At 51.5% G+C, this 25,473-nt stretch overlaps 11 protein-coding genes across 11 annotated transcripts; 6 read left to right on the top strand and 5 right to left on the bottom strand.

Annotated features, from left to right (window-relative positions):
- Positions 1-605: 605 nt before the first annotated feature.
- Positions 606-1,496, top strand: PODANS_3_10440 (uncharacterized protein; the record flags this gene model as incomplete). Its single annotated transcript, XM_001909825.1, has 3 exons — positions 606-1,036; positions 1,108-1,209; positions 1,280-1,496. The coding sequence occupies 3 exons, from the start codon at positions 606-608 to the stop codon at positions 1,494-1,496; spliced, it is 750 nt and encodes a 249-aa protein (XP_001909860.1).
- A 353-nt stretch (positions 1,497-1,849) lies between these two features.
- On the top strand, positions 1,850-2,731 carry PODANS_3_10450 (uncharacterized protein; the record flags this gene model as incomplete). Its single annotated transcript, XM_001909824.1, has 1 exon — positions 1,850-2,731. One exon carries the CDS (start codon positions 1,850-1,852, stop codon positions 2,729-2,731), a length of 882 nt encoding a protein of 293 aa, XP_001909859.1.
- Positions 2,732-3,019: 288 nt separating this feature from the next.
- On the bottom strand, positions 3,020-3,729 carry PODANS_3_10455 (uncharacterized protein; the record flags this gene model as incomplete). Its single annotated transcript, XM_001909823.1, has 2 exons — positions 3,020-3,275; positions 3,365-3,729. The coding sequence occupies 2 exons, from the start codon at positions 3,727-3,729 to the stop codon at positions 3,020-3,022; spliced, it is 621 nt and encodes a 206-aa protein (XP_001909858.1).
- An 898-nt stretch (positions 3,730-4,627) lies between these two features.
- PODANS_3_10460 (uncharacterized protein) lies at positions 4,628-6,181 on the top strand (the record flags this gene model as incomplete). Its single annotated transcript, XM_001909822.1, has 1 exon — positions 4,628-6,181. The coding sequence occupies one exon, from the start codon at positions 4,628-4,630 to the stop codon at positions 6,179-6,181; it is 1,554 nt and encodes a 517-aa protein (XP_001909857.1).
- A 2,933-nt stretch (positions 6,182-9,114) lies between these two features.
- Positions 9,115-12,043, top strand: PODANS_3_10470 (uncharacterized protein; the record flags this gene model as incomplete). The annotated part of the gene is made up of 2 exons (XM_001909821.1): positions 9,115-11,055; positions 11,117-12,043. 2 exons carry the CDS (start codon positions 9,115-9,117, stop codon positions 12,041-12,043), a joined length of 2,868 nt encoding a protein of 955 aa, XP_001909856.1.
- A 2,349-nt stretch (positions 12,044-14,392) lies between these two features.
- PODANS_3_10400 (uncharacterized protein) lies at positions 14,393-16,632 on the bottom strand (the record flags this gene model as incomplete). The annotated part of the gene is made up of 3 exons (XM_001909820.1): positions 14,393-15,128; positions 15,260-15,442; positions 15,494-16,632. Coding segments are annotated over 3 exons (2,058 nt in total), but the record flags the coding sequence as incomplete, so codon positions are not given.
- Positions 16,633-17,893: 1,261 nt separating this feature from the next.
- On the top strand, positions 17,894-18,397 carry PODANS_3_10390 (uncharacterized protein; the record flags this gene model as incomplete). Its single annotated transcript, XM_001909819.1, has 1 exon — positions 17,894-18,397. One exon carries the CDS (start codon positions 17,894-17,896, stop codon positions 18,395-18,397), a length of 504 nt encoding a protein of 167 aa, XP_001909854.1.
- Positions 18,398-18,584: 187 nt separating this feature from the next.
- On the bottom strand, positions 18,585-19,694 carry PODANS_3_10380 (uncharacterized protein; the record flags this gene model as incomplete). The annotated part of the gene is made up of 1 exon (XM_001909818.1): positions 18,585-19,694. One exon carries the CDS (start codon positions 19,692-19,694, stop codon positions 18,585-18,587), a length of 1,110 nt encoding a protein of 369 aa, XP_001909853.1.
- A 199-nt stretch (positions 19,695-19,893) lies between these two features.
- Positions 19,894-21,116, bottom strand: PODANS_3_10370 (uncharacterized protein; the record flags this gene model as incomplete). The annotated part of the gene is made up of 4 exons (XM_001909817.1): positions 19,894-20,070; positions 20,131-20,484; positions 20,537-20,573; positions 20,626-21,116. The coding sequence occupies 4 exons, from the start codon at positions 21,114-21,116 to the stop codon at positions 19,894-19,896; spliced, it is 1,059 nt and encodes a 352-aa protein (XP_001909852.1).
- Positions 21,117-21,489: 373 nt separating this feature from the next.
- PODANS_3_10360 (uncharacterized protein) lies at positions 21,490-22,212 on the bottom strand (the record flags this gene model as incomplete). The annotated part of the gene is made up of 1 exon (XM_001909816.1): positions 21,490-22,212. The coding sequence occupies one exon, from the start codon at positions 22,210-22,212 to the stop codon at positions 21,490-21,492; it is 723 nt and encodes a 240-aa protein (XP_001909851.1).
- Positions 22,213-23,662: 1,450 nt separating this feature from the next.
- Positions 23,663-25,163, top strand: PODANS_3_10350 (uncharacterized protein; the record flags this gene model as incomplete). Its single annotated transcript, XM_001909815.1, has 2 exons — positions 23,663-24,374; positions 24,544-25,163. 2 exons carry the CDS (start codon positions 23,663-23,665, stop codon positions 25,161-25,163), a joined length of 1,332 nt encoding a protein of 443 aa, XP_001909850.1.
- Between the last annotated feature and the right edge of the window lie 310 nt (positions 25,164-25,473).

Below are 25,473 nucleotides of genomic sequence, written 5' to 3'. Positions count from 1 at the left end.
TGGTTCCATGCAAGCTCCCATCGGTTGTTCTGCATTCATTGGTACTGCTCACATCACAACCGTTGGCCACAGGGGTCTAACGAGCCATCTACTCGCTCAAACGTGCTCAGTGTGGGCCCACCCCATCTCCCCCCATCTCGGTCAAGCCAGGGTGAGGCCATGATGTTCACCAGTTATCATCATATTTGCTGCAGCATACACCTATCACAACATGCTCATTCTCCATCCACAACAGATAGTGCTTCAGGAGTTGATGGTTTCTTTGACCCAAAAAAGAACACTTCACGTCTCACGAAAGCGCCACCCTGTTGTGTTTAAAACAAGGTATTAATGTGGTGCTTGTCCGCCGCTGATTGCCCGCCCCAACAGCCTCTTTCTTTCCTGGTACACTTTCTCGAGAGGCGTTCTTCCCTCTCAACCTTATTTGGACCTGCCCTGGGGACCCCACCCTTGAAAGAATTACTACAAAACCTTATCCAGCTCAACTTTTGACCACCAATCCATCTGCTGATCAATTTTGACTCAGTTTTGCTACAGCTTCGATCTTGCTACGGCCTCACTTCAGACACAAACAACAGTTAATATTCCGCATCCACACACCCAAAATGGACCACGCCAACCACGACATGACACCCACCTCAACCATCACCAGTGTGATCGCCACGACAACCTCGACCGCTGCTGCTGCGGCAGCCGGCGGCGGCCATGGCCACGGCGGCGGCACCGGTTGCAAAATTAGCATGCTCTGGAACTGGAACACGATCGACTCCTGCTTCATCTCCTCGTCGTGGAAAATCACCTCAAACCAAATGTTTGGTGGGTCATGCGTCGGCGTTTTGTTGCTCGCCATCACGATGGAAGCCTTGAGGAGGTTGACGAAGGAGTATGACCGGTACCTGGTCAAGAAACATCGTGAGGCATTGGCTGGGCAGCACAATGTCGACGTTACGCAGGGGTACAGGCCGAAGATCTGGGAGCAAGCGGTCAGGGCAGCCTTGCACATGGTACAGTTTGCGGTGGGATACTTCATCATGCTGTGAGTTTGATACCACCTTTCTCTTGGTTGGGTATTTTGGGTGGTGAGCTAACAAGAACTTGGGACCACAGGTTGGCGATGTACTACAATGGGTACATCATTATATGCATTTTTCTTGGGGCATATCTCGGGTCCTTCATGTTTCACTGGGAGCCACTCGGTGCGCGTGATGCGTAAGTCCTGCTTCTTTTTTGTTGTTGTTCGTCTACCTCGCACCATGTGCAGACTCGTTAACAACTCACAGCGTGGGACAAACAACTGCCACGAAGGACCCTACACTTTGTTGCCATTGAACAAGCATGGCGAGGTGTTGACTAGTTTATTTTTGATACATTGGACATGGATACGAAGTAGTTATACGATCAGGCAGGATGGTCACAGCGAAGAGTTGAAGTATTACGACGACGGGATCATGAAGGGGTGTTGGGTACAGCGTAGAGTTGTTTCAATACCAAAATAATGTCTCACCAATCAGCACTTTACTGCCTTGTGCAGAACTGAAAATCGATCGCTTCTCATTTCGTGAAGAGGAAGAATATCTGCTCGCTGCCAACCGCATGGTACCTCGTATGACAAGGCATCGCCCCGTGGCTTGGCAACCGATCGGGTGCTTCCCCCGCAACGCTTGAGGTGTTGATTGGACCAAGGGGTGGATATCGTGTGTTGATTGTTATGATATCATGCTGAGTCATCCTGATCTGTTTAGACCGAAATTGGATGCCCACCCGAGACAGGAAGTCGATAAATAAATCCGAGGAGAATGTGGGGGAAACATGAATAATAACTTGAGCAATCAACACCCCTAAGCAACACATGAGCTTTCCCGTTGACAACACAGCAGGAAACAACAACGCAAACACCATGGCATCGGACCCTCGCCTGATCTACTACGACATCGCCTTTGCCGTCCCCCGCGAAAAGAACACCGCGGCCCCCAACCCCTGGAAGGCCCGCTACGCCCTCAACTTCAAAGGCATCCCCTACAAGACAGAATGGGTGCAGATGCTCGACATCACCAAAGTCCGCAAGGGGCTCGGGGCGTCGGCCTGCCGGAAATTCGCCGACGGGACTGATTACTACACTCTACCGGTGCTAAAAGACAGCATAACCGGCGCGATTGTCGGCGACTCATTCGACATTGCGCTCTACCTTCAGGAGACGTTCCCCGACTCTGGGTCCGGGGATTTGTTTCCCGAGCAGCCCGACCTGAATTATGTCTGTCCTGGCGCGGAGGAGGTCTTGATTCCGCTGAGCAAGAGGGAGGATGTTCAGCACAAGGACTATTCCAAGTTTAACACGAATGTTGATTGGGCGTTCACCCTGCACACGGCGTTGATGGCGTCGGGGATGAAGTGGGATAAGGAGTTTGAACAAGGAATCAAAGACGAATTTGTGAGACGGCTTGGGGCGAAATCGTGGGAGGATATGGGGGTTTATGGGGAGAAGAGGGTGCATATGTTGGAGTCGCTGAAACAGACATTAACGGGCCTGGCGGAGTTGTATAAACGGAATGAAAACGGGCCCTTTCTGCTTGGGGACAGGGCTTCGCATGCCGATTTTATTGTGGGGGGGTGGCTGAGGTTTATGGAGAGGACGTTGCCTGCGGACGAGTGGAAGCAGGCCGAGGGGTGGCATGATGGGGTTTTTGGCAAGTTGCATGCGGCATTGCAGGAGAGGTTTGGGGATGTCAAATAGACGGTTGCATATGGGGAGTCAAAAAAGCATCACAACTTGCATCAGCATAAGTATCGATAACGGTGTTTCTCAAGAGGTTTCCATCTTTCAAATTGCCCCACTTCGGATATGACAACAATAACTCTATAAGCTCATGGCCAAATATCCGTACAAATCTCAAAGGCAATAACCATGACTCAAACAATTCAAATCAACCGGGGAGATTGGAGGTGCCGCTTAGTTGTAGTAGATACCCCACTCAACCGTGGCATGCCAGGGCTCTGCAAGTCGAAAGACCATGTTGTTAGCTCAAGATACCATACTCTGACAGGCAAGGGAATAGCACGGAAAAAACGTGCCGCATTGCATATAACCCTTGGTGCCGACAAGCTCCTGGCTCTTGTCATCCTTCTTGGCAAACTGCTCAATCGACTTCTTGATAGCGATGCGAAAGTCCTCACTGCCAACATACGAAGGATAGTCGGTCTGGCTAACGATCTGGGCGCCGATGACACAGGTACCCGACGACGCAAAAGCACGCTGCTCCCACATGTGATCCAGGATCCTGTTTGGAAAGAAAGTACGTGTTTGTCAGCTTGCGAGACACAAATTGTGACGTGGAGCTGGCTGGGAGCAAACACACGGACGGCATACCAAGGGTCGGTTTTCCCGTCCAGACCGTTGTAGACGTCCCAGCAGTCCTTCACTAGGGGAGAGCCGTAGCTGAACTGGTCAATGACGGTGGTGTCTCCGCAGGCGTAGACTGTGTCGAGAGGGCCGCCGCCCTCGGTGGTGGGGCGAGGTTTGATGAGGCCGGTGGAATCGCCCAAGGCGTCGGTGACAGTGCCGCTGTAGATATCCGTGGCACTGGACAGTGTGGTGCCTGTGGTGGAGAGCTCGATGCTGACGGAGGTTATGAGGGTGGTGTCGACTGCCGAGGTGGAGGTATCTGTGTCCTGAGCATAGCCAGCGGCGACAAAGAGGCTACCGAAAGCCAGGACGTTGTTGGGGAATTGCATGATGGCAGATTGGGAACTGATTGTTTCGTTCTGAAAGCATGGAAGACAGCAAGTACTGGAATGGAGACGAAAAGACAATGTCTTATGGACACTGGGAGGTGGTAGTCACCTTCCCTGTTGTGGTTACGCTGATTGCATTGTGACTTGTCTCGCGACACCTATCCGCGGCCACCAGATGCACCTGCTTCCAAATGCCTTGATGATGTTTGTTGCTCGGCTGAGTTACCTAACTCGCGCCTTCCCAGACGCAACATGTCCACCGTGGACACATGTTTCAGGGTGGAACCTTCCGAACCTCAACTCTTCTGCTCAAGGTAAGTGCGATGTAGGCAATGAATATGATTATGATTGTGAAGAGGGCTGCCCTTTTTCTGAAGGAGTCACGCTGTCGATAACATCAACCGACACTGCGCAACGCAAGTCAATACTTACCTTGAGGCTGGCACGTGCCGAACCTTAAACCGACCACCACGCTTCATCTCGCGCCCAGATACCTAGGTAAGGTAACTAAGTGTCGACACACGACCTCATCTTATTTCTCTCTTTTTCGTCTTCATCATTTTTCTCTTTGTAAAACAAGTTGCCATCTGCGCAGACATCACCATCAGAGAAAATCCGTGCCCCATCGCACAAAACAGAGTTCAGATCAGTGGCATGTTGGCGTTCCGTTCCTGCGGTGGCGAAAGCTTCACCGTTGGAGGTGACTGTGTGGAGGAGACCATGATGTTTGAGTTTTTTGCCAGCGCCCAACATAGCGTTTTGAACACTGGAAAGCCACAAAAGTTTGGAAAAGAATTTCTGGATTAAAAATTCGCCCTCGGAAACTTCTCTCGCTTCTTCCTTTCCACCCTTCATCCACACCCTCTCCTACTACCAGCATTAGCAAGTCTGTCCCTGCATGATGCCTGATCAATTCAAAGCGGTCCAACAGAGGCTGGCCGGGCTGGTCCAGATGGTGGCCCCCGATCTCCAGGAACTACGTCAAGAGGTTGAGGAGCTCACCAAAGCCCTCGCTGCCGAGGAGGAGGCTAGCGACATCAACAGAAAAATGTACATTACTCAGAGGGCAGCACTGAATTGGAAGCTCCAACAGCGGACCTCCGAAATTACCGATTTGCATGAGCGGCAGTTGAAGCTCTCCCAGGAGCTGGCCGCCTGCCAGCACAAAATTGCCTGCTCTTCCACCACACACGCCGAGCAGATTGCCGCCATTGAGAAGGACTACGACGAGCAAATCTCGACCATCAACTCCCTTCACCAGCGGGAGATCTCCGACTTGCAGTTGCGCCATCAGCTGTCGCGCCATCGGGATGCCGTGAACGCCATGCATAATGCCGACCTGCTTCAGACGCAACTCGCCTGGGAGAGACTCAAGGTCGGTGACTTGCGGAGGGACTGCGCCAAGTTGGAGGAGGAGTGCGCTCAGTCCAAGGAGGAGCATGACCAGTCCAGGAGGGATTGCGAGTCGTGGAAGACGAAGTATGACGAGTCCATGAAGTCTAATGAACAACTCCAGAAGAAATTCCGCTGGGAGACCGCGACGGTGGATTCTCTCTGCAAAAACTGCATCATGTTGCAGGAGCAGGGCGACGAGTGGAAGAAGAAGCACAACCAGATGAAGGAGGAACACGGCGAGTTGCAAGACAAGCACCAGAACTTGGAAGAGTCTGACCTCGCACTGAAGAGCCGCTACCATGCCCAATCCGCTGAGCTGAACGTGGCCCTCGAGCGCAATCACAGTCTTGAGGAGGAGGTCCAGCAGATGAAGGAGCAGTTGAAAGAGGAAGACCGGCGCGCCACTGAGGCAGAATCGCGAAAGTTATTCTTCCTTGCGAAACTGCAAAGCTTGCAAAACGACCACGCCGAACAAAAGGAAACGTATTTGAAGAGGCGTCAGGCGTACAAGGAGCTGCTGGTATTACACGTGAGATTGCACGGTGACCATCATAAGCAAAGTAAGGTTGTCAAGGGGCTGGAGAATATACAAAAGAGGCTTATTGAGGAACTGGAAGATATGAAGGACGACTGCAGAAAACGCCGACAGGAGTGTGAGGATATGATGTTCAGTCATAATGTCTTGGCCGCCAGGAACGATGAGCTGTTGGTTCAATGCGTTGAGTTTCAGACCAAGTGTGAGAAGCTTGATGATGAGGTTACTGGGGCCCAGGGGTTTGAAATTATTGGCTCCCCTGTGGAGTCATATGATGATGAGGAGAGCGATGAGGAGAGCGATGAGGAGAGCGATGAGGAGAACGATGAGGAGAGCGAGGAGGAGGAGGGTGACGAGGAGAGCGAGGAGGAGGAGGGTGGCGAGGAGAGTGGCGAGGAGGATAAGGAAGAGGACGACGATTTTGACGAGGCAGACGATCAACTGTCTGACCTTGATGGCCTTGTTGAGGTAGAGGATCATGTGTCAGATGATGATTGTGAGTTCCCTGACGAGGACAAATGATTAAAGGCTTGGCAGGAGATATTGAGGTGGTGGTCATTTGTTTCAGATTCTTAGTCACCTGGTAAATATCTTGGTACATTATTATCATTGTTTATCTTGCCGGGTGTCAGCCGCCACCGGCCTTTTTGCCAGCCCTATAAATAACAAAAAGAACCATCCAGGTGCCAAAGCGATCTAGAGCAAGTTCAGCCCAGTACCACCAATCAATGTCCCTGGTAGCCCTACGGTAAGGGTGTAGAAGTAGAGAGACTTCGGCCATATTCCAACCTCTCACGATTACCAAAATCACAGAGGCAAGAAGGAGCAGGCTGGGGATCTGCGGTGGACATAATTAACACCAGGGCCCACAGCTGTAATAAGACATACGAACTGATACTTACTTCTATGAGAATGACTGGCCCGGTCTTCCTTCCTTTCGATGGGTTTGAACAAGATGCGTACATTGCCATTCCCAGGATAGTGAGCCCCCCGACAAAAAGGACGAGTAGTGTTGCAGAGATTACAACAGAAGCTATCTTGCTGCCGTTGAACACATCATCCAGTCGTGGCATTCCCAAGCGTCCGACAACCGTCAAGTCAGGATTAATTTCTCTCTCCGCCATGATGCAATGTGTCAAGCCCAGCACCGTTGCCACCCCTGCCAGCGTCCACATGGCTGCCCTTCCGGCCCGGATAATAAGTGCCCTCTCGTTTGATGGCCAACTGTAGCGTTGACCAAATTCCACAAGCAAAACACTACAAAGAGCTGCGCCCACGTGTCGGAATAGACGAGCGACGGGTTCGAGTCGTTTTGCTGATAGGAGCATTAAAAGGTAGCGGTCTTCAAAGGAGAGATAGACTTCAGGTGTGTTGTAGTAAGCGTAAATGGAGAAGGAGGCTATGCGGAGAATGTAGCCACTATTATGACTGATTGTGAGTTGCCTGAATATTGTCAGCGGTGAAGGGAAATATTTACATGATCAAAGCGGACATGGTAGTGGCGTAATAATGCCATATTGGGCGTATTTTGGAGATTCGCAAGGCGCTGTAGCCAAACGTGCACAGGAAAAAGAGTGTAAAGATGCCCTCGACGATGGCGCTAGCAGCGTAGACGAAAGGGGGGTCGACACTGTAGTAGGATGTTTTGGATCGCTTTGCCATGATTAAAAGGATGCCGCAAGACTTGGAGTATTAGCTTGGAGAAGAGTCAGTTAGGGGAGGTTCTCAGGAGTGTATGCCAAAGACCTCCACACTCAGTCGAACTGTCGATGAGAGATGTTATATGTTGCCATCCCGTCTTGGCGAGGCCTCTCTTTTTAACAGCTGCGCCATATTGTTTTGACGCCGGCAGGCAGATTACCAGGACTCGGTTCCAGATGTTGGGAGACTTGGCAGGGCGCATTATGTGACTGACGGGCGATGGTTTGGCCGGTCTGACAGGTTGACATTGAACATCGTGGCTTGTCAGGGTTAAAGCCCAAGTGGTTAAGTTTGGGAAGATCCCTAGGGTTAGCTGTGGCTCAACCATTGACTTTTTGGTTGGCCAATGGAAGCCCTCAATTGTCCGTTACTGGTTTCAGCAACTTGTGGACAGAAACAAGCACTGCTCCCTTAACACGAACCCCAGCTTCTCTCTATTTACTGCTTTCTTTACGCCCCGCTTTCTCGCGTCCTCCGTCCTCACCATGATGGATTTTCTTTTTGCCCAGCTTCTAGCACGGTCAGAAGACTCGCCAACTCAGCATCCGAAGGCCGCAGTGAAATGACCGTGGATTCCGACCAAGACCCAGGCCCGCACGCCAACCGGGAGATGCTCCTTGTCCCGGGCCCTGTCACGCCTCGGCCCGGCGACAAGCTCTGTCATGTCTGCGAAAAACTCCAACTGAGTCCTCGACTGTTTGTTGTCTTTCCGGGAGATGAGGGTTAGGGTTAACCTGAGACTTGTCACTGCAAGCAGACGTATACAACGCCTTTGCTGGTGTGGCACGCCAGATCAAGCGGCAGTTGAATACTGATATCTACCGCAGGCTGCCAACCATCTATTTCGACTGGTTTCTGCTATGGTGTCCTCTACCTCTTCACACTCGCCGCCTCTCAGAAATGACCAGCCAACCCGTGGGGCCCAGCTGGTCCTGGTTCTCATGGGTTGGCTCTTGGTCATATATATGGAACTGGTATTGCCAGGAAATTGAACGTATTGGCAGAGGGATACGAAATCGATGTTGGGTTTTTGGTATCAGAGCCTGGGACATGATACGACAGAATGCAAACGCCTTGCGCGGCTCAATGACGACATGAATGGAGCTGTTGAGCCACCCTTGAAGGCTGAACGCAGAAAGTACTATGATAGGAGCTTGGAACCATCAAGTTGCAACCAGGTTGGATGGATGAACATGCGCTTCAGGCAGAAAGAGAGTTCATGCTACTCTGATCTGACTGAACATGATCTTGGATGGGGGTACAAGGTGATGATGCTTGAAAGGAGAGATGGGGACGGTGGCAGACACACAACAGGGTCGATTTCGAGCATGTATGCGGAGCGTGTCGCCGTTGGATCCACTGACGTGTGCCAGTTGCTGGCTCGACTGGTCTGGAAGGAGGTCATTCTTGGCCAACATTTTGTGGGCCATCTGCACGCAAACCATTCCTCTGCACGTTTGGTCACAGAGTGCCTGGCTGTTGACTGGTCCAACCATCGTCAAAATCTTGGCAAGGCCTCCAATTTGGGTTATCAACCCCAGAGTCACAACCGCTTCCATGACCACTGCCCGCCTTTGAGCTTCCTAAAAATGCTCAGCTGAACCAAGCCAAGTGAGCCCGCGGCAGAGTACCCTGGCCAGGTCGGCGGTTAGCTTCTTCGGGGCGGTCAGTCGAACTGTGCCAACCCATACAAATATCCATCATGGTTCCCCCAAAACTGTATCCAGAAGCCTACCACCTAACCAACTCCAAACATGGCTGCTGTTCAGCTAGATCTCGCAGTAGTGCAGCAGCTCGCCGCTGAGCAGCGCGCCCTTCTTGACACTATTGACGAGCTTCGAAAACTTGGCCTAGGAAAATTTGTCCAACTTCCTCAACTCATCGTTGTTGGCGATCAATCATCCGGAAAAAGCTCCGTCCTGGAGGCCATCTCTCGTGTCCGCTTTCCTATCAAAGACGGACTCTGCACGCGCTTTGCAACTGAGTTGGTGCTTCGCCAAGCCTCCCAGACGAAAGTCAACGTCCAGATCCAGAATGATGCTGGCGATGTGGACGATCATGTCTTTGACAGAACCGGCCTCAACAACGACGAACTTCCTGCTATCATCGAGGAAGCCAAAGATGTCATGGGTGTCGGCTCGGGATCAAGTACATTCTCAGAACAAGTCCTCCGGGTGGAAATTTCCGGCCCTGTTGTTCCACAGTTGACGCTTGTCGACCTCCCCGGTTTCTATCATAATGAGACAGAGAACCAAGAGGCCGGCGGTGTTGCTGTGGTCGATCGGCTCGCAGAAAAGTATATGCGCCAGAAGAACAGCATCATCCTCGCCGTTGTCTCAGCCCAAAGTGAGCTGGCTGCCCAAAAGGTTTTGAATGAAGCGAAAAAACACGATCCTACCCGAGGGCGAACCCTGGGAATCATCACCAAGCCCGATAAGGTTGACCAGGGCTCCCACAACGAAGGCCAATACTTGCGTCTGGCGGAGAACAAGGAAGGCTCTCACAAACTGGCACTCGGCTGGCATGTGCTACGCAACCGAACTCATATGGAGACCACGTCAACAGATGGCGAACGTGATGAGGCCGAGAAGAACTTCTTTCGAAACGGAGTGTGGGCAACAATCAAGGCTCAGGACAGGGGCATTGAGGCTCTCAGGGACAAGCTCAGCCAGGTTCTCTTGGCACACATTCAGCGCAAACTTCCAGAGCTCATCGATGACATTGAACACTTGATCAAGCAACGTCAAAGTCGACTCAAGGAACTGGGCGAGCAACGTTCAACACCACAGGCCATGAGAACGTACCTCACCAAGATCAGTTCCCGTTTCCGTGAGCTTGCTGGCGAAGCAGTTAGGGGCAACTACCTTGACGATTTCTTTGGCGGTTTGTATCCTGATCCAGACTCGACCGAATACACCGATGCTCGAATCAAGAAGTTGCGCGCCTTGGTGAGGGACCTCAACAGAGTCTTTGCACACGTTTTGTTGGTCAAAGGTAGTCGACGCAAGATTCTTTGGGACGGCGATAACCAGGACAGGGACTCTGATGACGGTGAATCTGACAACGAAGAAAATGAATGTTCTGAGCCAGAGCTTGCAGCCCATCTTCACCAGCTTCTTGAACATTATCCTTTTGAAGACCCAGCAACCGTTTCGCTCGCAAATCTCAAGGGCGAGTTGGAAGCCATGGCCTCTGAGAACCAGGGCACCGAGTTTCCGGGCTCACCCAATGATCGATTGACGCTCCGTCTCTTCCGGGATCAATCACAGCCTTGGGAGGACATCGCCGAACGTCATATCAAACTGATCACGGAAATTTGTCAGGGCTTTACCGAGAAGCTCATAGATCATATCGTCGGAAGAGACCCCAAGACGGCACAGGCACTCCTGAGAGAGTACGTTGCCCCATTCTTTCAAGAAAAGGCGTCTTTGCTAGGTGTCAAGCTTCAGGAACTGCTGTATCACTACATGAATGGGTACGATCCTATGCCCTTGCTCAAGAACACACGAAGCCGGAGGGGGGGGGAGCGGCGAGTTCAGCAAACCGCCCGTCAACTTGAGAAGGTGTATCCAAATCTGGAAGGGTTGACCCATGAACATGTGTCGAGAGCTGTGTTGGAAGCAGCTTCAGAGGCAACCCCGTCTAGTGATTTTGGAACAGACAAAATCATTGAGAGCATGGCCAATTATTATGACGTGAGTTTTCCCGGGAGATATTTGGTCTTTGGAATGGACTGCGCTGAGATCTGTCTTACAGAGGTCACTTGACATCTTCATTGACAATGTTGTGGTCCTCGGACTGGAAAACTGTCTTCTGCGCCACCTCCCAACCATCCTCGATCCTGACATGGTTCCTAACATGACAGATGAAGATGTCGAAAAGGTTGCCGCTGAATCACGTCCAGTAAGGCAGGAGAGAGAAGAGCTGCAAGTCCAACTTACCAAGCTCCAGAGTGGACATGCTGCGTGCAGAGCGTTCCAGCCAAGAGGCTTGCCTTCGTTCTCTGCGTCGAGCAGAAACGGGATGGCAATTGGGGGGACCGGCCTTGTTTTGAGGCGGGGACCTAGCCAGAGCCCAGCTCCGATACCAAGCATCGAAACCGAGAGAACAGCAACTGCTGGGAGCCGACAGTCAACCACTACACTCGGCCGCACACCTTCCTCTTCTTCGACAAGCACTGGTACACCACGTGTTTCGGGATCTTCCGCTCCTGTTTCTACTTCAGCCCCAGCTCCCCGCTCACTCTTCGCGGACATGAAGAACACACCCGCCCCCAGGTCTGGTGGGTTATTCACCACCACACCATCCACGTCCGGGGTATTTAGCACTAAACCAGCCACGCCCGGCACTGGTGGGCTATTCGGAACGAGTGATCCTGCACCAACGGCTTCTTCGCTTTTTGGCCCCAAGGGCTCTTCAGTGTTTGGTAATCCATCAACTCCGAACTCAGCGTCTTTATTCTCTGCTCCCTCCGGCACAAATGCCTTTACATCAGTCGCCAAGGCTCCCGCTCCTTCGTCATTCTCCAATGCCCCTACTGCTGCGTTTCCTTCCGGAGGAATATTTGGCAGCAGTAATAACCAAAGTGGTGGTGCTATGAATAGTACGAAGCCGGGGCAGGCATCAGGTTCGGGTTTTTTCGGCTCTCCTTCCGCTAAAACTGGAGGGGCTCAAGGCAGTTAGTTTTCTTCTTCCTTTGTCTTAAAAATTTTTCTGTAGCTATCTGAATTTGAGTATTGCGTCGCATTTGATCTTTGTGGTTTGGTGCTGTCAAGAATGAAGGCTGACTGACTGTGATGGGTTACCAATGCCTTTACCCCATCGCAAAGCACCTCCGATCAATTACAGATATGTAGCTACAAAGTTTGATACCCCTGGGCTGCCTGGCAAATATGACATATACCATCACATAGCGGCCTTGCCCAGTTGCGAGGGTTGGTCTCCAGAGGAAATACGCCTTCATCAGGTAACAGCGGCGGGCACAACGGGATTTTAGGGGCCTTGAACGATGATAGAAATCGCTTTCGCTATCATTTGACGTACTTTTGACTATCGTTGTTACTATCTTTCAAGGTATATTGTGCCTCAAGCATTGATTTTTTGGTTGGCCAATGGGAAGCCCTCAATTGTCCGTCACTTAGTCACTGGTTCCACGACATCGCGCGACTCGTCGACAGAAACCAGCACGGCTCCATTGACACGAAAGTGGATCTAGCTTCAAGAGAGATGTTTGAGAAAAGGACAAAAAGGGAAACAAAAGCATATAGATTAAACCCTAATTCTCACATTCTACTAGTAATGTTATATCTCCTCCCATGTCCCATCAGGTGCTTGATATAGTTAATATTCATCCCAATCGCTTTGCCATTGACGCAAGGCTCTATGCACCTTCTCAAAAGCAACGCGCTTATCAGGGTGTTTTTTCTGAGGGTGCCTTTTCCCACTATCAAAGAATGTCAATGAGGAGTAACTAAGTAAGCAAGGAGCCTTGGGGGTACACTTACACATTTGAATGATTTTACCTGTTCGCCAGCTCCGGGCCAGTTCTCGCCCGACATGCACGAGTGATCGGGCACGTATGAGGCAAATGACCCCAAACATCTAGGCTCGTAATAGAAGTAGCACAAGGCTTCGTTCGGGACACGGAGAGATCGTGGCACCAGGTTCTCTCCCGTACACCCGGCTTTCTTGTCGTTGCCTCGGAACTCGTCGCATCCTGTGCCGGGCATATCATCCCCGAATGTCACACGGCAAAAGCCAACCACCTGCGACCACGACCAACAACATTGACGATACCACCGTAAGGAGGGGTAACTGCAAGTCGTGAGCCTCTCGTCGAAAGTGAGGCAGACAATCAGAGGCATGGCGGGTATCAAAGGAATCTCACTGGCCCAGTAGGATATTGGAGGACTTGGCAAAGGCCTGAGGCCAACAAGGGCACGGGCCATGCGAGGGAGGATAAAATACGCGCTCAAGATCACCAAGACTGTATTTTTCTTCTTCTTCTTTCAGTATCACGCTCTTCGAGGCCATTGAAGATTATTAGCCTGAATTGAACCATGAGTTCCAAGCTCTGATATTACAGCCCTTGTCACGCCGAAGTGTAGCATGTTTTAAACTCATGGCCCCAGATCATTCTGTATCGTGTGTCTCCATGTACAGTACACTCTGACTCTTTTTCGTAGATCAGAACTATGACATGTCAGCGCAGATTCGGCGCACATAGAACAGACAGGTTACTTACCTTGCCAGAACGGTTTATCCTCATCAGGCGTTGTTCCCCCCTTGCCCCTGATTCTCGTGATTAGCTAGTCAAGATGAGGAACAATGAAGTCGTGCGTCCGAGCCCTCCTGATCAGGGCGAAAGCAATATCAACCTACAGAGAGCAGATGCAATGGGGATTACCGGGCTCAAGGGCACAATATCATCAGATGACTGGGCCTACACCACAGCCGCCGAAGCGCAGTTGGTCTTGCTAAGCATCTTCAATGAACAATTCAGAGCCTATTTCGCAAGGGATGAACCAAACTTGAAAAATGCTTGGATCACGGCGGAAAAGGCAGACAGCAACGATGTGTCGTTATCGATTTTCGGGAATTCGAGAATTTCATACTCCGCGCTAGGCCGGCGGCATCCGGTTAATGGATATAACCCTGCGGAGTTCTATTTTTCTAGGCGATTGTATTTATATAAAGGGATGTTTAGATTTAAATATGAAGTTGGGAGTCAACCATCTTGAAAGGCTTACAAAGTAGTTTTCTTTCAAGGTCTCCATTCAAACCACCATGGCACCAATCTCTATTTTTCATGTCCACAACGTGCACATTAAAGCAGTGGCACAATCACTGTGACTAACACCTGTGAGTTACCCTTCCCACAACGGTTCTCTCCCGGCCACAGCCCTTCCAGGTCAAACTCGAGGATAAATGGGTCCAATCCTAAAGGCTCGACTTTGGCCATTGGGCCGCCGCCGACAATCACCTTCACCGGACCGACGAGCGGGCGGCTGTTGGCAGACACGTAGAGGCCTGTTAATTTGGGTCAGCTTTTTGTAGCTTCAACGGACGAATCCATTTCTCACCAAGATTCCCCAGCGCCTTCAACTCAAGATCTGCCTGGATTTCTGATGTTTCTGGCAGAACTTTATAAGTTGTTGCCATCACAGCAGCAGCCCCCGCCATCTTTCCTAACAGTCCCAAGACAGCCACATCAGTCTGCTGAAACCGGCGGACTGGGTATCTGGTAATGATGTGACAGTCGTGCGGCCCGAAGTGAAGCTCCATGATGGCCAGACTCCCATCAGCGTGTCTGAGAAGTTTTCCAGAGCTGTGCACCCGGAATAAGTAGCCCGCTTCATCTCCCGCTAGAGATGGCTCACAGTAACTCAGCGAGACTAGCTTTGTTCGCGGCACATTATCAAGATTAAACACTGCCGTGATAACGACCCGGTAATGCTCCGCTCTGACCTGGAGGAACTGAGTCTCTGAGTGCCCGGTGTACATCCCCACCGTCCTCCCCAGCTTCTCTGTTCGAAGCACGAGGAGTCTACCGTCTGGGGCTTTTGCAGTCATTTGCTCGATCAGGTCGAGGTCGTGCTCACCCGGCGTGTCAGTGATATAAATTGGACCACCGGAAACACATCGTGCTGTGGCGTGGAAGCGGGAGTATTGATGGCTGGTTTGGAACATGTCCCAGTCTGGGAGGACGTCAAAATGCTGCATGAGAAGGGCGTTGTGGGCGTTGCAGAAAATGTGCCAGGAGTGGGAGCTGGTTTTGGAGTCAGCATACCTCTTTGAGCGCCATCAGATGGAGGGACCTGCCTTGGGTCATCCGGGAAGAAGTCGTCAGATGTCCTCACCATCGGCTTGGGAAGGTCTTCTCGCAGGAACGAGTAGTACATCGTTTGTGGTATCTGCGCCATACAAGCGATGGCCCTACCACCAAAGTATTTGAGGGATGCCAGCCTCCATGCGTCCTGGTACGCTGTGATCAAGGCGAGCCTGTCGTCGGCATGGTCTGCGTAGTCCAGGAAACTTTGCGTGTCGACTTTGACTGCGTCCACACCTGCGTCAGACAGAAACCTGCTTGTTCATCAGCTGTGACGCTGTGTCGCCTCATAGATAGTTACTGACCTGTAAAAATCATCAAACAGCCGCTCAGTATCGCTCCTATCGACTGTCGTCATATCCCCACCGCCCAGAAAGATTCCTTCACGCCTTTTGAACGTTCTCATTGCGTACACCTTGGCTATTTTTCCACTAGGTGCAATGCCTCCCCAATGACCAAAAATACCATGCCAAACGGCAATGAATTGAATATAGGGAGACACTGATCTGATAGCTGTGATGAGACTCTTCAAGCCACCAGGAAAATGCTCCTTGTTTGCCTCAAAGTCAGACCACTGCCTGTAAAAGTCGGATTTTCCAGGCTCAAGCTGAACAGACTGCCAGTTGTCATCAATGATAAGAGTTGTGAGCTTGACTCCCTTCTTGTCCAAGCTGGTGAGCGCATCGAGAATCTTGCTTGGCGAGAGATATTGTCCTAGCCCGTTCCAGGTGCAGTAAGCAAAGCCGTCATACCATGCTTGAAGCCTTGTTGTTTCGCCAACGCTGGCTGAGCCTGCATTTCGTAGGCCCATAGCGAAAGTGCTGCTCCTATGGCCCCGAACAAATTCCCTGACTGGCCTCATAGCAGCAGCAATGGCTTCCTCGCATGTCTTGTCAACAGCAACTAACACACGGGCATGAGCTGACTCAGGTCCATCGTTCCTTGACGAAATCAGAATCTGTCCATTCTCGTTTGAAACAAGCGTGGTCAACAGATTGTCGATCCCGCTGATGGCTATGATGACAACGTGCAGCCCATCCCGCCTCAGAAACGAAAGCATTACAGCTCCCTCGTTGAGTAAAAAAATATCTCGGCCATGCCGCGGCCCAAACCAAGCATCGTTGTGGCGAACAATACCAAGCCACCGAATGCAATCGATTGCTTTGCCTAGAGAGTAAAATGCACGACCGCAGGTTTGGCCCTGAGCAGCTGGTGTACTGGCTTTTAATTCCCACACGGTTTGCGTTGCCGCGCTGGTGACGGCTTGCCTTGGGGTTACCACGATATCTCTACTGATATCGTCCAGGTAGCTTGACAAATTGGTGCTTGGGGTGTGAGTAGCAGGAAGCACGACCTCGCCATCTTCACTCCCATCAATGTCCTTGATCCAGAGCCATGGCGCATCTTTACTGACCCGAAGCTTGACCGTGAATTTGAAGAGGCCTATCCACGTGGATGCCTCAGTAAGGGTCAGGATTGCGCCTGTGAAATACTTGCGGTCGTGGAGATTATCAAGTCGAGGCAAGGCTGTGGACTAAGGAGCTGTCAACACATTTTGGTTCTCGCAAGTGTCCAGGTGACGAGTGATGCGCACTTCGGTGAGGCCTAATTCAGACCATTCGCCAGTCGTCGTGCAGTTGTGCCAGATCCTAACGTCGCTAACGGTGGGAGGGACTCCAACAACGAATTGAACCTAGTTTGAGACGATATTAGTCATCGAACCGAGCCTTGTGGCTGTGCTTTGAGACAGACGAGCGAGAGGTTAGGCTCGAGGATGTGGATGGCGCCCAGTGGGGGATGGCAAGTGATGGTCAGTGCCATCTGAACAACACAGACTACGTCGTGTACAGGCGTCAAGGCTTTCTCAGTGGGGTCATTAGGCTGCTGTGTTTGATGACTGGCTGATGGTGCAAAAAGTTATTGAAGCTGAGAAGGTTTGCTATCTAAATGCTATCGGGATCGAAAGAGCGGGGGAGCAAACACACTTAAGTGGGGTTGGCCACCCACCGAGCCTCCAACGCCTTCGCACCATATAAGCACTGTGATACTTCCACGCACATCAAAGTTGACTTTGGGAAACACTGATAAGCTATCCCGGTAGCTTTCCTTCTCAATGCTAAACTCGACAATGGCGCTCGTCCAATTTTTCGAAGCAGGTATAAAGCCTTGCACAGTTCTTGCGAGCAAAAATACCACAGCTTCACGCTCTTCCTCTTTGCCATCTTCCTCTCCAGATACCTCAAACTACTCGGTGCCCTGATGCCCAAGACTCATCGCCATGCAACTTGCGCATACCCTCCTCTTCGGCCTTGCACTGTCATCGCCTGTCTCGGCAATGTTCACCTGTGGCAACGAGAATGCCACTCTCTTTCCCTCACCACCCATCGACAGAAGCCACCTCGGTATGAGAAGACGGCAAATATATCTTCTTCCTCCTCCCATCGAACTCATAGTTCATGTTGTTGCCCGCTCAAAAAGGCGTCAAGATGGTTATCTTTCAGTAAGTACAATGCACGACATAATACAAGCTATGAAGGTATGCTGACCAAGTCTCAACCAAACAGGACGAGGACATCCATCGGCAGGTTCAAGTGATCAAAGACTCATTCGCACCCGCTGGTATCACCTTCAACCATACCAAAAATCATTGGTTTGTGACAAAAGCCTGGTCTTTTGAGACACCCGGGTCACAAGATTGGGTGGACATGCAGTCGTTGTTGCATGAAGGCGATCAGAGGACACTCAACCTCTACTTCGTCCCATGGAAGAATGCTACTAAAGGCGGATTTTGCACGTTGCCGTGGTCAATGGGTGGGCCGCTCGATGGCTGTGTCATCAAGAGCAACACGGTGCCTGGAGGTGGACACAGTTATTGGAGCCAAGGGAAGGCAGCCGTTCACGAGATAGGCCACTGGCTCGGACTCGCGCACACGTTTGAAGTCCGCGATCCTGAGAACCCGTGCGACCCAACAGATCCGGACGATGGCGTTATTGACACCCCCAAGTTCGATTATCATCATTACACCCAGGAGATGAAGGGCACCTGCCACCTGGACCTGAATACATGTCCCCACTTGGAAGGCAAGGACCCTGTTCACAACTACATGTCGTACGTCTCTGATGAGTGCGCGACCGAGTTTACAAGGGGTCAAGTCGTGCGAATGTACGAGATGTGGGCAAAGTATCGGGCGATACTTCCGGAAAAATGAATGGGAGAGGACTGTGGAGGGCTCATGAACAGGCATACTGTGGCCTCGAGGGGGCGGAAATTCCTTTACCTGTCATCTCGTGACCTGTCTAGTAAGGTACATGACGAGCTTGAGGAACCTGTGACTTGGGTAGATAGCAATACTTTATATACACCCATCTACGACCATAACGTGATCTCTTCATTCTTTACACCTTCCCCAAACTCCTCACATACTCCCACACAATCCCCTCCGCCCCCGGCCCCTCATCAACCACCAACCCCAACCTCTCCGCCGTGCTCAAGTCAAAATCCGTCGGCCAGCTCCTCAAAATCCTTTCCAACCCCTCATCCCGCACCTCCTTCACCAACCCCAACTTATCCTCCCCGCCAAACTTCCCCAACGCATCCATCATCTCCTGAACAGAAACACTCACCCCCGGAAACTGAATCACCCTCCTATGCACAGGCAAACACCCACTCCCTAACCCCAAAACCCTAACCAAATTCTCCGCTATCGTCCTCGGCGAAGCCAAAAAACTCTTGAAACCCCTGTCCTCAATCGGGACCACACACTCCACCCCCCTCATCGGCTCCCTTATAATCCCCGACAGGAAGCTCGACGCCGCAGCCGTCGGCCTCCCCGGCCTGACACTAATGGTGGGAAACCGAGCAATAAACACGTCCAAAAACCCCTTTCTGTGCAGCGAGGTGAGGTACGACTCCGTCATGAGCTTGTGGCAGCCGTAGGTGCTTTCCGGCGTGGGCAGCACGTCGTCGGTGATTTTTCCCTGGGGTAGAGGCTGTCCGAATACCGCTTGGGAGGAGGCGTATATGACGCGGCAGCCGGGATTGGTGAGGCGGAGCTGGTCGGTGATGAGGCGGATCGAGTCGACGTTTACTTTGAGGGAGAGGTCGTAGTCTTCTTCCGAGCCGGCGGACATGATGCCGTGGAACAGGAAGATTGCGTGGAGGGGCTGGGCGGCGGTGAGGAGGGTGGTGATGAAGGCAGGGGAGGTGATGTCGCCTTGGAGGAGGGTCGCGTTGGAGGGGTGGGTGACGTTGGGGGGGAGGATGGGGGGGTGGAGGTCGGTGAGGACGAGGCGGTATTCTGGGGAGTTGAGGAGGCGGGAGGCCAGGAGCGGGCCGACGAGGCCGGAGGCGCCGGTGATGATGATGTTCTTTGCTTCAGACATGTTTCGAACAGGGCGTGAGTGTTCAGTGTTGTGAAGTTGTTGATTGAGTGAGAGGCGGAATGTTGTGTCATCGCTGTGATGAGACCACAGGAGATTAAACCCTTGTTGGTGGCGTTGATGCATGTTGATGCGGGGTGGTCAGTGAGGACAACATCTGAGAGGTCAAGCTTCGAACAGGTGGAGTCAATGACAACAACAAAAAGAGCTGTTCCCTGATTTATTTGGTTTACCCCAGGGGCTAGTGTCTGCGGCATTATGTCCGTCGCCACATCCTAGTACTGTACATGTAGTCACAAGGACAATCGAGCTTTACCCAAACCTTTTAAGCAGAATACTTGCTCACCATTCTCAAGAGCGCCTCTTGAACCTCACGAGGACTGGTGGCATTCAAGAAGTGTCCTCCACCTGGAACAAGCGTCAAGGTAGCCTCGGGGGAGCTGGTGAACAACTTAATGTGCTCAGCCGGCAATTTTACTCCAAAAACTGGATCTTGCTCTCCCTGTTCTTGTGTCAGATTTCATCCCGTCTCGAAAAAGCAATCACAATAGAGCAAACTCACCTGCAACCAGTAAACAGGGCACCTGATGTGTCGCAATCTCAACAAGAGACCGTCACGCTCCAGCAAATTGGTCAGGGCCATCCTGACCTTCTTTCTGCCCTCATCTCCAACATAGACCTGCTTCAGCGTCTCATCCCAGAAAGCCAACAGCTCTGGCTTTGGGGCAGCACCGAATCCCAGGCCAGTGACCATGCCCCTCCATTGCTGGTCAACAACAAAGTCAGGGGTTGACTCGGAAACCGACCACTTTTCCAAGAAAGGAGTGAGAACAGCAGCTGGGTCCCAGCTCCCTTGAGTACGCGAGTAGGCAGACTCCGAGTCCATTGATGTACCGAGAGGAAGTAGGCCAAGAATCTTACTCATGTTAGTAACACTCTCTGGTGGAGACATTGAGACATCAACTTACCCGCTCAGGAGCAAGCAAAGCCATGCGTACAACCATCCTGCAGACTGTTGTTAGCCCCTTCTCTTCTCAGCATAAAACAACAAACATACCATCCGCCCTGGCTGGTTCCCAAAGCAAAAGCCTTCTCAACTCCCAACGCGTCCATAACCTGAAGCGCCATCTCCGCGGTGTCCCAGTAGGTGAAGTTTTCCCTCTTGAGAGCAAAAGTCGAGCCATGACCCAGAGGCTCAATAGCCAAAAGGTTCACGGCCGAAGTCAGCTCTTCATTGGAGAACTGGTCATCAAACAGCGAAACAGTCGTGCACATCGAGTTGATGAGGACGACCGTGGGCTTGGTCTTGTCGATGGAGCCTGACGGAGACGAAAGCCGATACCCGACTTTGATACCGCCCATATGGGGTACCGTCACGGTGGTTGTTGCAGCCATTGTGGGTAAAACAAAATAAAAATAAAAAGGTATCGGATTCTTGAATCTCTGACCAAAAAATACCGGGAAGAGATAGCACGAAGGATCAAAAAGCAATCCCGAGACAGCGGAAAGGAGGGGGTTATCGATCCCAAACTCGATGCCGACGGGCATCAAATCGACCGCCAAGGAATAATAGCGAGAAATAGTGTCTGCGTTAGTTCATGCAACGTGGGCGAACAATCAACAAAAGTTCGAGGTTGTGATTGGTCAAATCACCTCAAAGGTCCCTAGGATTATGAATCGCGATGGAGATCCTAAGCAGGATTCGGACTAGTTTGGCGGCAATTGGATGGAGTTCGGAATTGGCAGGGTAGATATGGAGATGGGGGGGGCCTTGTGAGTTTCTGTATCCACCTTGACCATGACATGATGTTATTCCCGTACCACAACCATCATCATCACCACCAGACCACCATCATGCCCTTTGACCGCCTCCCAAGCTTCCAGTATGTACAAGTGTGTCCCATGACTGTAGATCAACCACTTAGCGGACCTCTCTCACTTCAATCTCAGCCGAGCCGGTGCTGCCATAACCTTCAGTCGCCATGATCATGTAGTTCCAGCTGCCGAGCTTCAGCCCGGAAGCAGTCCAGGCGTCGAAGTGGTTCTGCACAGAGATGGTGCCGCCGACGCGCTTGACCTGGCGGACAGACCAGTACTGGTCAAAGGTAGCAGTACCCTGGATGGAAGGCTGGTTCACACGGCGGGTGCGATAGACGTCGTAGGTGCCGCCATCGGACTGGAGAGTGCGGAACTTGGTCGTGCCGGCCGAGGGGTTGTAGGTGCCGTAGGCCTCCACAATGTAGTACTCGACGAGGGGGTTGACAGTCCAGCCGTAGAGGGCGAGGTCTATGTTTATGTCAGTGAGTGCATGAGAGAGAACGAAAGAGTCGGAGAGGAGGAGACACATACAGCTGTTGACGTTGTAGTTGTTCCAGGTGCCGTTATAGGCGACGGTGCGAGAGGGACCTGGGTTCCAGCCCTTACCACCAACCCAGTTGCCAACGTTCCTCCAGCTGACCTTGTAGGAGCCGCGGGGGCCGTTATTGTAGTCGACAGACCCCTGACCGTCGGTCCAGTAAGAGTAAAAGTAGCCGTCGTGGGTGCCCTGACCAGGCTGGATGCCACGAAGGGCAAGCTCAAGAGGGCTGGCAACAACGGTTGCCGCCGCGGCGAGGGCCGTGAAGATGGAGGTGAAAGAGACCATTTTTTCTGTGAGAACCAAGTGTCTTGACTGGGGTGGTGATGATCAGCAATTCAAGGGGATTATCACCAACCTTTTATACCTGACACAGTCATTTTTCCTCGCCCCCTTTTCTCATATAAAGTCGATATGAACACCGATTTCAATCAGCCATACAGCCATCGACACGCCTCGGTCAGTGATGTCTTACACCACCATGTACACGCAAGTATACGCCACCCCCAGATTGCCAGCCCCAGAATGGGCAATCTACCGGAGAAAAGAGTGGTTAAGTACCGGCATTGCTTGGCGTCACTCTGGAAGAATAGGACCCCACGTTACCATGCAGCGACGAGCAACGGTATCGAGATTGTGGGGTAAATTTGCCCGATATTAAGCCTTGGGTTGCAATCCTGCCCATCAGCGGGTATTCTCACTCTCGCCATCTCAGCCCAATGTTTGAAACAGAATGACCTCCCCAACACCCCGGGCGGCGGATATTGCTCTCTGATGGATTTGCAATCTTGAACATACAAGTACTGAGCCGGCAAAATGAGGACGATGGGCAAGAGTGACGCGGCTTGAGAGAGATTCAGAGAGAAATCCGGGATCGTGTCCCGGTTTGGGGCCCGTAGGCCGTGTTTGACCTGTGATGATTTAGCCGGAATGCTGAGATTTTGATCTTCTTCAACGAGATTCGTTGCTTGTGATCATGAGATGTTTTTTTGAATCTCGAGATGAAAACGGCGCCTAAGCGCATGAATCAAACTGCTCTGGAGGTTGGATGAGATGAGGAAGTGTAAGCGCGTGAATCGGATGTGGTTGTTTGGGTCGGGTTTGTCATAGAATGCCTGGGACAATGTCTATAAGTCAGGGCATGATCTCTGACGTATGGGTAGGTTGAAAATCCTACTTCTAATAAGAACAGGGGGAACGTTCTTTATACGCCATAATAGGGGACCTGTCAATGGTCTTGGTAGGAGAAGGAGAGCCTCATCGGACCTAAGACTTACCATCATACCGTTCTTCTATCACATTAGCCCTTCTTAGCATGAGCATATCTACAACCTGAAGAGATGCCCAGAAATCGCCCAGACTCTTGGCGTTCGGTCGGATGATCCGAAGACACAGTCAGGGACGGCATTTTGCTGATCAACAGGAATCGCTACCGCGGCTAATAGTACTAAACTGCTGGTTCGCCGCTCAACTTCTGACGCACAAGACGGCCAGTGGCAGGTGAATCCCAGATTCCAAGAACTCCAAGACTCTTGGAGCGGGCTGTGACAGTTAGGACAGATATGTGAAGAGCAGGCTCAAAATGGTGTCTTTTTGGTGGCAGAGCTCTGGTTTTGTCCTTTCGTTGATTCTCCATCGTTTTATGACATGATTTTGCGGTCAACTTTGAAACCATCACGAATTATTCTGAAATATTCTAGCTTGATCTAATTGCCTTACCCACCCCACCGCCTCCAAGATGGCGCTGTCAATCCTGACAACCTCACTCTTACTCCTCTCGGGGACAGCATCAGCAAATATTCAATCCCAGCCACCAAAACAGCACGTCTTGCCCCCCCTGAGATCACATGTAAACGACTGTCTCCCAGGCCCCGTCAAACACGACCTCTTGCCATCTTGTGAAACCGCCTTTGTGTCCAACGAGACTCTCAAAAGTGGTCAGGAAAAACCCTGGACACACACCCCATTCTGCTTGGACACCAAAGCAGGAACACCATACTGCGTCTTTACCGCATCCAAGTTCCAGGGACCAAAACGAGGAATCAGCATCATTGCCCCCTTGTCAAACAACGCCTCTTCCTCGTTGGCCCAGATCGAGAAGCTCATCCTCGCGTCTCCCAAGGCCAAAGATGACTTCATTACTGTAGGCGAAGACCTGGAAGACCCACCGTATGCACTCAGGACGATTGATGGCAAGGGTTTCGGGCTGATTGCCACGAGGAAGATTCCAAAGGGGTCGATCTTCATGACTGACTACGCCACTTTGATGGCAGACAAGGACTTTGCTGCGAATTTGAGAATGGAGCAGGGGAGGTTGCTGCTCAGCGAGGCTGTTGTGCGGTTGCCTTACCCTGATAGGGTGCTCAAGTTGGCGAGGAGCAGCACTAGACCAGGGGATGTGCCGGCTGCGGAGGATGTCATGAAGACGAATAGTTTCAGTGTGGAAGCAGGTGGGCATGGTTATGTCGCGCTGTTTCCGGATGTTTCGGTGAGGGTTTTCTGGTTTGTTTTTTTCCTCGGGCAGTCTCTTGCAATTCATCTGTTCCGGATTCACGAGAAGAAGCCTGTTGCTGACAAAAACCTTCTTACCAGAGAATGAATCATGCGTGTAAACCAAAGTAGGTCTTTCTCCGCTTCACTTGTCACGATTCGCTAACATGAATCAAGTGCCATCACTCGATTCAATGCCGCTGCGCTCTCCAAGACCATCACTGCTTTCCGGGATATTCTTCCGGGAGAAGAGATTACAATCAGCTGTGAGTTATACACTTCTCTCTGTTACTCGCTTCGTCAAAACTGTAGCTTACCTCAACCAAGACACCGCCTTCAACCTCCAATCCAAAATCCGTCTCCCCCGCCTCAAGAAACTCTGGGGCTTCGACTGCTCGTGCAACCTATGTGCCGGCCCCCCAGAGCTTCTAGCTGCCTCAGACGCCCGCCGCCAGAAAGTTGACGACCTTGGCCCTGAAATCGTGGAGTTGGTTGAGGAAGGGAAGTTTGACGAGGCAGTCAAGCTCAACAAGGAAATGATCCAAGCTTTGACTGAGGAGGAGATTTTGCCTCACATGGGTGATTACTATGAGATTATGGGACGTTTGTATCAAGCATGGGGCAAGAAGAAGGAGGCAGTCGAGTGGTTTGAGAAGGCATTGGATGAAGTTGAGGGTTTCAAGGCGGATGGGGCTGACGATTTGAAGAGGATTATTAAGGCTCTCAAGGCGGAGAAGAAGCAGGCTTGAAGAGGTCAGGAGGAGACGGAAGGGTGCTATTTTGTGGGGGCGACTTGCCCCTTTTCGCCCCTATTGTGGAGTCGGTGGTTCAGGGTTATGTATTTGAATGGAGTTTATTTAGGGTATAAGCAGCAAATCTCAAGATCATTATAGTAAAGGTTTCTTCGTGATAGAATCGGCTCTCTATGCCTATGGTGTGGCTTATGATCTTATCTGAGTTGTTCATGGGTACCCTCGACGAAGTATGAGCCAAAATGTGGAACAGTAACTACCTAAAAAGAAGAGAAAACCGTAGGACTAAATAACGCAGCAGTCAATC

This window comes from Podospora anserina, chromosome 3 (assembly GCF_000226545.1).
Source record: "Podospora anserina S mat+ genomic DNA chromosome 3, supercontig 2".
Taxonomy (NCBI): domain Eukaryota; kingdom Fungi; phylum Ascomycota; class Sordariomycetes; order Sordariales; family Podosporaceae; genus Podospora; species Podospora anserina.
This window is presented reverse-complemented; position numbering and strand designations above follow the sequence as displayed.